Raw genomic sequence first — 13,515 nt, 5'->3', positions numbered from 1 at the left:
GAATGCCTATTTGAAAATAGTTTTCTATTTTTATTTCAGTATCCACACCAAGCCTGCATCTCAACCACTAGAAATGGCTTTTCCAAAATGCTCTACAGAGTGGGGGCTGTTTGATAATGCCAGTGTGGAGATAGGAGCGTGTGTGGTCTTTAGATGATCCATGTTGAAGGTTTTTCACAGCAGTGTTATTTATACAGTGTGTCTGCCACAATCTGATTTCAACTTGAGTCTTGGCGAAATAACAAAGACATCAACGGGGTTGGAAACAAGCCCCCAGCTTAGTCAAACTTATTTGTCTGATTATCTGCTTGTATTTCTTCACCCCTCAAATCATAGCCAATAAAAACAAATTATGAAAATAAGAGATTATCTTTTAAGAGACCTTTAATATTTTTTTCAGTACAACCCCAACAGTGGTTTGTCTTCTCTACAGTCCCATCTCTTTTAGAGTTGAGTTTCAGTCCCAGTCATTAATACAATACAGCCCTACCAGGAACTAACACCGTGGCTACTTTGATGTGAGTGCTCCTTTAACAGAGAGATAGGGTGTGGTCAGACAGCTCTGCACCTGGTCAGGTGTATTCATGCGTTCTCAGACTCTCCCTGGAACACTGCAGGACTCACTTCATAACAGGTATCTTCCCACAAACGCTCAGGCTGTGAAGTGAGAATGCTAAACTGTGGATTTGTTCAGGAAAGATAAGTTCATATTGTGAGGTGGGGTGAATTGTTTGGAATTTGAATTAAATAATCAGACTGCAAATACAGACTTTTCATCTTTAAAGAGTATTTTTACAGAAGCTAAAGCATTTGGTAACACTGTAAATGCTATTTCTGTTTTATGTCAATATCATTGTTTGAATTAAGCCCAGCAGCAGGGGGACCATCTTGCTGTTTCTACTTCCACCCTGAACATTACCTACAGTAACTATGGAGCGTCTGAAGTTAGTTCTGCAGTATTTCCAGACCAACTCTGAGTCCATCTCCAATGGGATCTGTATCATCCTGGCCTTGGTCAGCGTCAAGCTCTACACTAGCTTTGACTTCAACTGCCCGTGCCTTCCCCAGTACAACAAACTATACTCTCTGGGAGTGATGATTGTCCCACCCATCATACTGTTCTTCCTGGGGGTCCTGGTCAATCGACATACGGGCGTCATGATGGATGAGTGGATGAGACCTGTTGGGAAAAGATCCAAAAATCCTGCTGTGGTTAAGTGAGTCAGACATTCCCAATTCATGAACAACTCATGATGTGTATTCTTGGAGTTTTAAACCACCAAATGTACTTGGCAACCTGTTTCACAGAAGTGTTTGTTGGATGGATAAACTGTAGTTAGTCAAGATACAATTTCTGTTTGAGTACAGATTAAACAATCCGCTCCACGCTGCAGTGGACTATGTTTAGACTAGAATGATGGGGACTTTTGGGTTCATTACTCAATGTAGATTTTATGAAGATTCACCTCTTTCAAGTGAAATTATTATGACCTGCTAACAGAAATAGCTACTCCACTTAAGTTCAGGCTTATTCACTTCAAACTATACCTATTTAAATAACTGACCCCAGACAATGGTAATAATGTTTTATTGATGGCTCAGTTGTGAATTGTAAAAAATATTTTCTTAATTTGAAATTAACCAGAAAATAAAATAACCTAAATGATACAAATTAAATCCTTTGAAATGAAAAATAGACTCCTGGTGAGGGTTTTTTCTCACCTGAAAACGAAGAAAATAAGAAGTGCATAGCTCCCAGGCTCCTTAGAACTTGAAATGTATTTATTTTGCCATCAACTGTTCAGCATATATTCAAATTTAACAAAATTACCATAAGCAACCAAAGCACAACAACAAACATAACAAGAATACAACACTCCAGTCCCCCAACCAAAGCACATTACTGGTGCTTTTTTACTGTCTTTGCATGTACCAGTAGCTCAAGCACTTTTTTTCCTCTGTTTTGAAGCTATGTGCCTCAGTCTGGCTTGCCTGACCTCCTCCACTTCAATCCTCCTGCTTTCCTCAGCATTGATTGTTGGCTGGCAAACCAACTGCTACCATCTCTTCTGTAACATCTTGTCTAAATCAAGGCTCCATTTCTAATTTCCTCGATGGCAACTGTGAGGGTCTGCAAACTACTAGCACACTAAAAACTTTGCTAAGTTAGCAAGCTACAAGAAACTGAAGTTGAAACTTCGCATAGTGCCTCAACAATAATGAACAATTATTTAACATGATTTGGATCTCAGTTGATTTAATCCCTAATTTTTTCCAACGGGTTGCAAACATATTAATTAAAAAATTTTTTTAGAGGTGTTTGTAGAGGTGTGATCCATTTTTGAACTTCAAGCTAGCTGATTCCTTCTGCTGCCAGTCTTCTAAGCTAGGCTAACCATATCCTGACTCAAGAGTGGCGTCCATCTTCTCTCTTCTAAAATGTTGACCTATTCCTTTAAATCTAGTATTCAGTGCGCACTACAGATGGTTCAGTACTACATTTAGCATAAAAATGCTGCTATGCTCTATGCTACAGACTAAAAGGTGACACTGAGAATAATTTTTAGAAGTTGTAGAGATTGTGAGGCTCAGAGGACAAAAACTGGTCCTATCTCTTCCTGTAGGTATCTGTTCTCAGCCATGATCCAGAGGGCCCTGCTGGCACCAATGGTATGGATCCTGGTTACTTTGCTGGATGGAAAGATCTTCATCTGTGCCTTCAGTGTGAGCGTACACCCTGCACTCTTCTCAGGTAACTGCAAACACCAGGGACATTATACATACATATATACATATTCAATGAGTATTCTCAGTAATCTCTACTGTTTCAGTAGCACTGAGTCTGTGGTATCTCTCCTCAGGTTTGCCCAACAACACAGGACTGGATGTCATCAAAATCATGGCGAAAGTACCCTGCAAGGAGGACATCATCTTCAGGAATAGCTCTTTCCGCAAAGCAGTCTCTCGTTATGTTCGCTGCTACTCCCAAGTAAGCCAGTCATCTGTGTGTGTGTTGTTTGTGTTTGGTTTTTTGTTGTTGTTGTTGGTTTTTTTGTACCATTTTATTGTATGAAATCTTGTATAGCTCTGCCATGTCATGACCACTGCTCACTGTGTTCTATTATTTTAGGAATAGTCTGTCCAGTATCTTGTACATATGGAGATTATGGACCTATATTGTATTTACCTTGTATTTCTCTACAGTACCAGTCAATGGTTTGGACACACATACTCATTCAAGGATTTTTCTTTATTTTTTACTATTTTCTACATTGTAGAACAATACTGAAGACATCAAAACTATGAAATAAAAATATGGAATCATGTAGTGAACTAAAAAGTGTAAACAAGTCAAAATATCTTTCATATTTTAGATTCCTCAAAGCAGTCACTTTTTGCTTTGATGACATCATCAGACCAACGTACAGATTTCCACTGGTCTAATGTCCATTCTTTGTGTTTCTTAGCCCAAGCAATTCTCTTCTTCTTCTTCTTCTCTTCTTCTTCTTTTCTCTTCAAGGCAAACACTGACTACTTTGAGGAATCTAAAATATGAAACATATTTTGGTTAGTTTAGACCTTTTTTGTTTACTACATGATTCCATATGTGTAAATAAAATAGTAAAAATAAAGAAAACCCATAGAATGAGTAGGTGTGTCCAAACTTTTGACTGGTACTGTATATGCACACACACACACACACACACACACAGAGAGAGAGAGAGACAGAGAGAGAGAGAGAGAGATATCCTTGTATATTTAACGTTATGACAACCTTCAGTCAGTGGTGTGCATCTGAAAGGGAACCTGTGTAATGGAGAAACTGTGTCTTAATGACTTCAAACATATGTTTGACATTTCTATACTGAAATGTCTTGATGGCCATCCTATACACAGACAGAGATATAAAAGTTTATATCAGTCATTATACAAAGTGCCATAAAATGTTGAATATTTTCTTGACTGACAGTGGAAATGGCAAAATGATGTACAAATTATTGTGATTTCAGTCTTTACTATATAAAGCAGAAATCTGTAGCTAATGTGGAGTGAAATGTATTTATTGTATGTTCCACACAACTCGATCTGTTTGGGACAAACCTATAATGAAATCAAAGGTTACATTAATTGGGCAACAAACACAGGCTAGTCAAACTTATTTGAAGAGAAAACAAAGATGAACAGTAAAATTATGACCCAAACTGTCTGTTGTAAACATCCATCACAGTTTACAGACCCACTTCCTGCTAACATTTCAGATGCGTACACTTTCAGTTTAAACTCCAAATAGAGTGGTTTGGGTAAACTATTGCTTGTGTTTCTTTTCCTGTTGGACTTTGTTGTTGTGATGTCACCATGTTCCCAGATGTCAGCTATTAACTTTAGTACAATGGTATCATAGTTAATGGAAATGATGGCTAAGCCTTCCAAAAAGACCTAAATTAAAGTAAACCAGAATTATCCTTTAATCCTTGAGGAGGTTAGGATATTCAAAAATAACTGTAAAGGTCTTATCTCACAGTGGTTTTCACAAGGACAGGAAAACAATGTACATAGTGTCTACACACAAACACTGACTTTCACATTAAATGGCAAGTTGTGTGTTTAGTATTTCAGTCATTTGTAATAGAAATGTAATCATACTAGTCAGCTTATCAGGCTTTTGTTATTGTGTTTGCACACACCTACACCCTCCATGTTTAAGAGTATCAGGGACTTGTGGTGCTACTGATTGATGGCCCTTTGTGGGCTTGTCACAGTCTCTGCACCAAATGACTGATAGCTTTCATTGGTTTTGCCAACCATTGGTGTTGCTAACCTTCCTCGCCTTGTCTAGGCAGTTGGCTGGTCCATCCTCCTCTTCCTGATTGTACTGGGAGCACTGGGACGCCTCATCAAACCCTGTTTTGACGACCACTCCACCTTTTTGCAGACACGCTACTGGAGCAACTACCTCGACGTGGAGCAGAAGCTCTTCGACGAAACCTGCGTCCTCCATGCTCGAGACTTTGCCCGGAAATGTGTGGTACAGTTCTTTGAGGACATGAGGGAGGATGCCATACTCCAGATCCCCCATCCACCCTTCATCAAGCACTCCAGAGATGAGTGGGAGGATGAGGAAGAGGAGAGACTTCATGGGATAACAAAGGAAGAGCAAGTGGACCAGCTCCTCAACAAGTGGTACTACAGTAAACCTGAACTGGACGTGACCAGGATCGCCTACAGACCCAGAATGTGTGTTACCTGGGAAGACCGTGAGGGGAAGACTTTATATTCGGATGTCTAGGACACACTCAGTGGTGTGTAGTGGTGTGTGTGTTTGATGCGCGTGAAGTACAGAATCTATGTGATCATTTTTCTTTTTCATGTCATGATGAAGGCCTTTGACTTCATTTTTTTGTGTTTGGGACTATTAAGATAGTTGCTCTTAAGAGCAAACCATGTTTTGACGGTCATTTGAATATGTAAGGGTTTGGGCTAGTTGATTTTGCATACAGGTAGTTCACTTTACCTGGAGCTCACTCACACAGACTGATGGAAACATGCAAATGAACATTTGGAACTTCAATCAAAGACTCTGTTTAATTTAACTTGCTTTAAAGCTGCACTAATAAATACGCTAGTGGCATGACAATGTTGGTCGGACTGAAATATCTCAACAACTATTGGACGGACTGCGATGAAATTGTGTACAGAAGGATGGATTGATGGACGGAGGATGTAACCTACTGACTTTGATGATCCCCTGACTTTTCCTCTAGCACCATTATTTTAACTATTTGTGGTTTTTAGTGAAATATCGTAATAAGTATTGGGTTGATCGTCATAACATTGGGTTCTGACATTCATGTCCTCCCACAGAATGAACTGTAACAACTTTGGTGATCTCATGACTTTTCTTCTAGCACCATCATCAGGTCACAATTTCACTTTGTAAACACTTTGGTTTATGGCCAAACACCTGCAAAACTAACGACATTCCCAACAGCCTCAACTGTAATATGTGTTTAGTGCTAATTAGATAAATGTTAAATGCTAGCAAGACGGTGAACATAGTAAACATTACCTGCTAAACGTCAGCATGTTATCATTCATATGTTTTCACTTAGCTCAAAGCCTTATAGAGCCACTAGCAATGATATGTTAACAATAGGGATGGGTATTGATAAGATTTTATTGATACCAATGACATTATCGATTCTGCTTATGGGTCCAATTCTTTATTGATTCCCTTATTGATTCCTTATCAATTTCCTGTGTGGAAAAAAAGTATCTGGTTGTAGCCTGAGAGCTAGCTGTAGCAGCAGTCTCTCTGTCATCATTTAAAATTGATAAAATGAGAGAATATTTGTACAGCATTCATTTTCATTTTTTCTCGTGCATAGAGTGTCAAATACATGGCACTACTGGAATTTAAGCCCATGGTGCATAGAAAGATGTTTCAACATATTTCTGGTATTCCTTACTTGAAATGATCATTTTACAGACATTACAACCAGCACTGTTGTTATCTTTCTTTGTGAAATGAAGCCACGCATTGGACTATTTCTTCCTCTCCGCCATGACTCCTTCTTTTTGCAAGTTTCCAGCAGCGTAGACGCACGAATTTGATGTCATTGTTTTGCTATGCTCTACTATCAGAAAAACATGCCGGCGTCGATAAAAGGAATTGATAATCTCGGAGGCATACAACTCCAATGGACTGGACAATTTGGAACCAGTGCTCAACTGGACCACTCCAGACCTATTGTTTTCTACTGAAGATGTAAAACTTATGCTTACAGATATATTTATAATATATAATATATAATATAATAATTTCACAAAACAGCTGGTCACTGTAGTTATTAACAAATGTTACTCAAACAGGAGGAAAAAGTGTATTTGTTGGGGACTATTTTAACGGCGGATTAATCCACAGTTTTTAATCCACAGTATTTCAGGCTGCAGGATGGTGTGTTTGGAATTGAGTCGAAATAGACTACAGTATGTGTGTTCATGGTAATGAAAGAACATGTCACCCAGTGCAACAGTGTGGCTCATTACTGTCTCTTTTAGTCAGATACAGGCTTCTCCTTTCTTGGGCTGCTCCACCTTGCCTCCATATTGCTTTATGATCTCCAACACATGTTTTCACTCACAGACCACATTTTTTCTGTGGATAGGAAACTGGAGGGCAGTTCCTGACTGTGACTCATTACTGTGCCCAGCCTGCTGACAGAGACACAAAGTTGCACGCTAAAAGAAGGAACTCTCTTTTCAGTCCTTCATGTATAAAGTTAATTTTATGTTTTGGACTCATCGTATTTTTTCCCAGTTTTTCCTGAGATTTCAATGCACTGGATGTATTGCTAATGGATTGTTAAGGTTTAGTCACATGTCCTGCCTCAGGACACTGCCAGAGGGTGAGTTTGCATGACTGCATTTCTTTGTTGTCTCTGAAGTTGCTGGATTTATTTTTGAAAAACTTTCATTTGTGTTTTCAACAGACTTTCGCATCTTTTTTGATCGACGCCATAAGCATTACATAACTGTAATACTTATTTCCTGCCAGAAAACATAACCCATTCATTTACAAAACGGTCATTCACATTTCAGACTGCTGTAATAACCAAACAGTGTGTTTGCTTGAAACAGAAATTCCCATGAGATGTTTGGTTTCTCATTTATTTCCCTTCTCTTTCTCTCTCTGTAGCCTGATATCGCTGTAAACCAAACTCACAGCTCTTCAGTGTTATTCTCAGTAAAGTACCAACATCCCAACATGGCTGCTGCTGCCCTTGTAACAGAGAACTTTAAGTTTGTATCTCTCTTCTTCAAGAGCAAAGATGTGATGATCTTCAATGGTCTGATTGCTCTGGGCACTGTGGCCAGCCAGACAGCGTACAGTGTTTTTGCCTTTCATTGTCCATGTTCCTCTGGGAGGAACTACCGCTACGGCCTGGCTGCTATTGGTGCTCCAGCTTTGGCATTTTTCCTAATAGGAATAATGATGAACAAGAACACCTGGGACCTGGTGTTCGAGTGTCGCCTCAGAAACTGCCGTAAGCTTTCGCGAGCCGCAGCCTTTGCACTGCTGGGAACCATCATCGGTCGAGCTGTGGTGGCACCGCTAACGTGGGCAGTTATCTCTCTGCTGCAGGGTCAGGCATACACATGTGCCCTCAGTGAGTTTATTGACCCCAATACACTGGAGGGCTTCCCCTTAGGCCACGGTTCAGAGATCATGGCGAAGTTCCCGTGTCAAGAAAGTGTTCCAACAGAGCTGCAAGGCTTCTGGGCAGAAATTGAGCGGCGTCTGAAATATGAATCTCAGGTAGTAGAGTACCTTTTCTACAACTGTCTTTTATCTCTTGTGTGTTTTATAGACATTGGTTTAGTGCAGTTATTATAGCTGCATAAAAATTAATGCTAGCCCCTACATTTAAATATTATTTAGCCATCAAACCCATTAAAGGAATACAACATTTTGGGAAATATGTTCATCACTCTTTTACCAAAAGTTAATTGAGAAAATCAATACCACTGTAATGTCTAAGCAGGAGTCTGGACGTGGATAGCCTCACTTAGCATAAAGACTGGCAGCAGGGGGAAACAGCTAGCCTGGCTCTGTCCAAAGTTAAAAAAAAATACACCTACCAACCCTTCCACAGCTCATTATTGTGTCACATTGTGTCTCATTTGTTTTACCTGAAACAGAAATGTAATTTGTGGTTTTAGGGGGAGATAGGGGCTAGAACTATTCCTTGATGAACAACAGTTTATCCATCCGCCCAGCGTGATGGTACCAAACCTGTCAACCTCACTGTTATGACACGATTCCAGGACGAAGCACACAGTCACTGCACCTTGCTGTTGTTCACCAAGAAATAGTTCCAGCATGTAGTTTAACTTTCAGAGTCCTCATTGAGAAGAAAGTGAATAAACATTTCCTAGAATATCAAACTATTCCTTTCACATAAATTAACTGTGTGGAGCAACGTGGAACAATGAGCTATTGCAACATTTAGTCAGTGTGATTTAATCATTACTTTAGCTATGGCTCAACTAACCGCAAAGGGGACGTTTTCCCTTTAAGGCCCAACTAACCCACACAGGTGTTTTCAATTACTGCCGCTGATTGGACCTCTGCTCAGGCTGAGCTTGTGTGGAGCAATGCTGGGAATTACATGATGTCACCAATCTCTATGTACTAATAAGAATGATAAAGTTGTAAGCCCACATGCCTGTAAGTAGAGGTCTAATTGTGCAAAATGAATGAAAACATCGGTGTGGGTGTACCATGGGTGTGTGGGGCCTTTAAAACAATTGCTTGACAACTGGTCTACTGTGAAACCCACAAGGAGGAGATTAATATTAATTTCACCTGTATGTCCAGTTGGTCCAGGATATCCTTCACCTACTTACACAAGGACTAGAACAGGGAAGGAATCTGTCAAAGGTTAAAAAATACACCTTTCAACAACTCCAGATGTGTCAGCTTTACATCTTATGTTGTTTATATAACTTGTGTGTGGAAGCAATAACTTCAGTACATAAACAGCATAGAGTTACTATTATGTAGAAGGCACTTGATATTAGAAAAACGTCCATAAACCACATCATGGGTTATATATGTTGAAAATTGCACTGATGGACCTTTTTCACAGCAGACATTTTGACAAGGAAGCCATACTGGTGAATCATAATAACAATACCAGTGTCATGAATTTGGAAAACTAAATGTGATTTAGTCATCATTAATGTTATTAATTGTATCTGTGTTTTTCCTGCATTTCAGATTGTCTGCTGTGGAAAATCTATCAGCTAAAGGGCCCAGTGTAATTGACCTGGCAGCCTCACTATAAGGATATCATGACTTTTGAGATGCTGCACACAGTCACAGCAAAAAGCTAGTAAAGAAATAGCTCCTTTTACATTCTTACACATGTTAAAAAACCAAGATAAGCTGTGTGAACAACACAGCTTTGGAGCTGATGGAAGACTCCAAGCATCATTTTTCTGTGTGCCTTTTTCCCACTTTTGATGGAACTAGACTAGCAGTTTCCCCCTACTTCCAGTCGTTCTGCTAAACAAGTAGAAACACATCCTGGACTTACTGAATCTCTGTACTGGATGCAAAGAGATGAAAGTGGTAATGATGTTCTCAATCTGATTGTAAGTAAGACAGCAAACAAAAATGTCAAACTGTCTGTAAAAGAATAAGTCTGGTGATATTCTATATTTTTCTTCTTGTCAACCAATCCCATATGCAGGCCCAAACCAGTAATGAACATGTTCCTTCATTACCATGAACACACACACACTGTAGTTTAATTGGACTCAATCACCAACACACTGTCCTGCTGCCAGAAATACTCACTAGAGCACCAAATATGCATTAATCCGCAGCTGAAAATAGGCCCGAACAAATGCACATTTGTTAAAAACTACATTGTTAGGAAATTACTGAACTTTTTCAAAATTGGAACTACATATTTGTGAGCTGTTTTTAAACATTTAAGTAGGGATCAATGGACTTGGGAAGTCAGAAGGTGTTGAGAGAGTAACAAAGTGTTGGTTTTCGTTTTTACCATGGGACTTGTTGACAGTAAGAAAAATAAGAAATATTATTATATAATTATTACATAATTAATCTTTATGGTGACTAAGAAAAAATGATTTAACACCTTTTCCCGCTGACATTTTGCAAAAGCCATTCACAATGTATTTGCATTATATGTGCTCCTCTATTGCACTAATTTCCATATTGAAGGTAGGATCTGCCATTGCTGCTTGTATGCTAATACAAACAGTAGTAGTGTAGCACACAGTTTTGCATCAGCAGATGCCTACATGAATACAGGGATATGCACAATAAACATACATACACCATTTCCCACCCACATTAAACAATCCTTCATTATGAAGCGCTTTGTAAAGCTTCTCTCAATATGAGTGCTGTAAGCAGCTGTAAATCTGTGACAGCTTAGTAACACAGGATTTAGACTCAAAAGCACAACTCACAGGCAGGACAGGTAGGCAACAAGCATGGAGTCAGAAAAGACAACCAGGTCTAAAAGAGCATAACCAAGCAGATTAACATCCAAACAGGCAGGCAAGGATTTTTAAAAAAGCAGTCTAGGTGACGGCTAAGGGGAAGGTATATACTGTATGAGGAATACTGAGGAGGTAATGAGGGAATTAGAGGCAGGTGTGCAGGTGTGTGTGGAGGTCAGGTGATTCAGAAAGGCAGGACCACACTGCAGACAACTGCTCAACATGGATGCTTTTTTATTTTTTATTCTTTTTTTTTTGCACAATTTAAAATCAGGCCAGAGAACAAGATCAGAGTATTAACAGCCAGACATTGTGCTCAGGAAAGTTGAACAGAGAGGGAACAGGCAGATACTGGAACAACAGGAGAGATTAGTAACTGACAGACCAACCATATCGCCAGACATGACAAACAGTCAATATTGGACAATTCTGCAAAACCACATATAATGTTTTTTTACATCCAGTGCCAACATTTTTTTTAGGATTCTCACTTCCTACAATATCTGTGCATGGCAGCTACAGTTAAAGTTAGGGAAAGATCATTGTCACGGTTAATAAAAAGGCAAATATTGCAGGACAGCGATGAGATATGAACTTTGGTATTCTGCATGAAAGACAGATGTGCTACATGCCCATCCACCATCCCCACCTCCACACCCCTACTCTCCTATTCCCTACACTACTCCCAGCATTGGAACTGAACTTTAGGATTACATGTATGTAATCATCCAATATGAACAGGATATTGGGTTGGACAGCTGGAAATAGAAAAAAAGCTGCAAAATAAAAATTGTGAATTAGCTGTCATTGATTTCTGATATTGGCTAATGATGATTAAGAAATCACTACCAATTATGGTTTATGGGTACATGTGATAAATTAGTGATAACAGAGGTGCTATAATTAGCCACTGTCATCAGTCACAGCATTTTCTCTTTGCCATTCTTTTCATGAACAGATATAAAGACTGGTAGAACAGAGATAGGTATTAATATACAAACAGTTCCTGTGTGCCTACATTTATCTATGTGAGTGGAAGCCAGTCTATTGGATGCATGCTAAGGTTTACAATGGTGGAGATGTACAGTGTAAAACATAACGTGCATATGAATGGCTTCATGATGAAAAGATTGTATATGCATATTTCTGTCTATGTGCATACAGAGAGTTTTAGTTATCATGGTCCAGTGCTTCAGAGCCTGCATTAAAGTGTTGACTCAGGGACTGTCTGTTGTTTACAGCTGATTGGCTGGCTGGTGGTGGCAGGAATGTCTCTGATGGTGTTCCTGTTGCTGTGTATGAAGCGCTGCTCCTCTCCTTTTGGGTACCGGCAAGAAGAGTACTGGTCCCAGTACCGCTCCAGTGAAAATACCCTCTTCCAACGCACAGCTGCTGTCCATGCCCGCCTCCTGGCTGCTGAGAACATTAAGAGTTTCTTTGGCTTCGTGGCTTTGGAGAATGACGAAAAGGAGTTGCTTGCTGAACACCAGAGTGCTAGTCCTGTCTGCAGCAATGAGTGGAACAGAGTGACTGGTGTGTACCTCTACAGGGAGAAGAACGGACTGCCTCTGTACAGCAGGCTCAATAAATGGGCCACGTACAGCCTGGAGAATAACATGGAGGCCATGGAGAAAGAGATGGATGTGCTCAGCTGACAGTATTCTGTCCATAAAGGCATCAGTATGCTTCAAATAAACTGCTGGTCAGATTGTCATTTTAGACAATCTGTATGCAGTGATTGGCCAGGTGTGTGGAGGTATGACAGTAGGTGGGATTTGAACTTCTCTACTCATGCTCTTCTGATACTTTTCATGTGTACCACCATGAATGCCACCAAACACATTGTGATGCTGAACGCTGTCAAAGAGAGACTTTTTGAAAGTGTGCACCCTTAACTCCTTTTGATTGATTACATCACTCTCTATAAAAGATGGGCTTTCACCTTTCAATGTGTTTGAATGAGCTTTTGTAAGAACTGGTTCATTTGAAGCATACTGAACCCTTAATTCATCAATACAACTTGTCAAGTGCTGAAGTGCTAAATACCAAAAAAATTCTGTAGCAGAAGCCAAGCAGCACAGAACTATAGTGCTACAGCAGTAAGGATGGGAGAGCAGTAAATAAACCTCAGACCTGTCATTATTGTGTTACATGAATTTATTAGCAAAAATTCACTGTCAGCGGTTGACACAGGTTTCCTCACAATCTTCCCCTTCAACCCCTTCAACTCTGTTGACTCCATCTTTATAAAGACACGTGGTACATTAATGTTGGAACAAGTAGATTCAGAATATTATTGTTATACAGTGAGGAAAATATTAGCAAATGTAAAAAGAAATGTAAGCCACATTCTTAAGAAAAAAAAAACTGATCAATAAACTGAAAGGTCACATGACTCCATCTCTTCCTGCTGTCTCAAACTCAAAAAGCCAAAGACGAGTTCTTCCTCTGCAAATGAAAGATAAGTGGAACCTA

At 39.5% G+C, this 13,515-nt stretch overlaps 2 protein-coding genes across 4 annotated transcripts; both read left to right on the top strand.

Annotated features, from left to right (window-relative positions):
* The first annotated feature begins 506 nt into the window (after nucleotides 1-506).
* calhm3 (calcium homeostasis modulator 3) lies at nucleotides 507-6,264 on the top strand. Of its 3 annotated transcripts, none has more exons than XM_044373151.1 (5): nucleotides 507-634; nucleotides 868-1,217; nucleotides 2,625-2,752; nucleotides 2,862-2,989; nucleotides 4,934-6,264. In XM_044373151.1, exons 2-5 carry the CDS (start codon nucleotides 931-933, stop codon nucleotides 5,285-5,287), a joined length of 897 nt encoding a protein of 298 aa, XP_044229086.1. In that variant the 5' UTR covers nucleotides 507-634; nucleotides 868-930; the 3' UTR covers nucleotides 5,288-6,264. The 3 variants fall into 3 exon arrangements, with proteins under 3 accessions (XP_044229086.1, XP_044229084.1, XP_044229085.1); XM_044373149.1 differs by having other exon boundaries at nucleotides 4,838-6,264; XM_044373150.1 differs by having other exon boundaries at nucleotides 507-1,217; nucleotides 4,838-6,264.
* A 676-nt stretch (nucleotides 6,265-6,940) lies between these two features.
* Nucleotides 6,941-13,373, top strand: LOC122997008 (calcium homeostasis modulator protein 2-like). The gene is made up of 3 exons (XM_044372881.1): nucleotides 6,941-7,406; nucleotides 7,697-8,317; nucleotides 12,282-13,373. The coding sequence occupies exons 2-3, from the start codon at nucleotides 7,766-7,768 to the stop codon at nucleotides 12,693-12,695; spliced, it is 966 nt and encodes a 321-aa protein (XP_044228816.1). The 5' UTR covers nucleotides 6,941-7,406; nucleotides 7,697-7,765; the 3' UTR covers nucleotides 12,696-13,373.
* The last annotated feature ends 142 nt before the right edge of the window (nucleotides 13,374-13,515 follow it).

This window comes from Thunnus albacares, chromosome 14 (genome assembly GCF_914725855.1).
Source record: "Thunnus albacares chromosome 14, fThuAlb1.1, whole genome shotgun sequence".
Lineage (NCBI taxonomy): Eukaryota > Metazoa > Chordata > Actinopteri > Scombriformes > Scombridae > Thunnus > Thunnus albacares.
The sequence above is the reverse complement of the archived record's forward strand: the minus strand, read 5'-3'. Positions and strand labels throughout refer to the sequence as shown.

Excerpts from the sequence above, each read along its gene's own strand:
- calhm3 (XM_044373149.1), top strand. The coding sequence starts at position 931 with ATGGAGCGTCTGAAGTTAGTTCTGCAGTATTTCCAGACCAACTCTGAG. Across the intron at positions 1,218-2,624 it reads AAAAATCCTGCTGTGGTTAA|GTATCTGTTCTCAGCCATGA; the intron begins GTGAGTCAGACA and ends CTCTTCCTGTAG. Across the intron at positions 2,753-2,861 it reads ACACCCTGCACTCTTCTCAG|GTTTGCCCAACAACACAGGA; the intron begins GTAACTGCAAAC and ends ATCTCTCCTCAG.
- LOC122997008 (XM_044372881.1), top strand. The coding sequence starts at position 7,766 with ATGGCTGCTGCTGCCCTTGTAACAGAGAACTTTAAGTTTGTATCTCTC. Across the intron at positions 8,318-12,281 it reads GTCTGAAATATGAATCTCAG|CTGATTGGCTGGCTGGTGGT; the intron begins GTAGTAGAGTAC and ends TGTTGTTTACAG.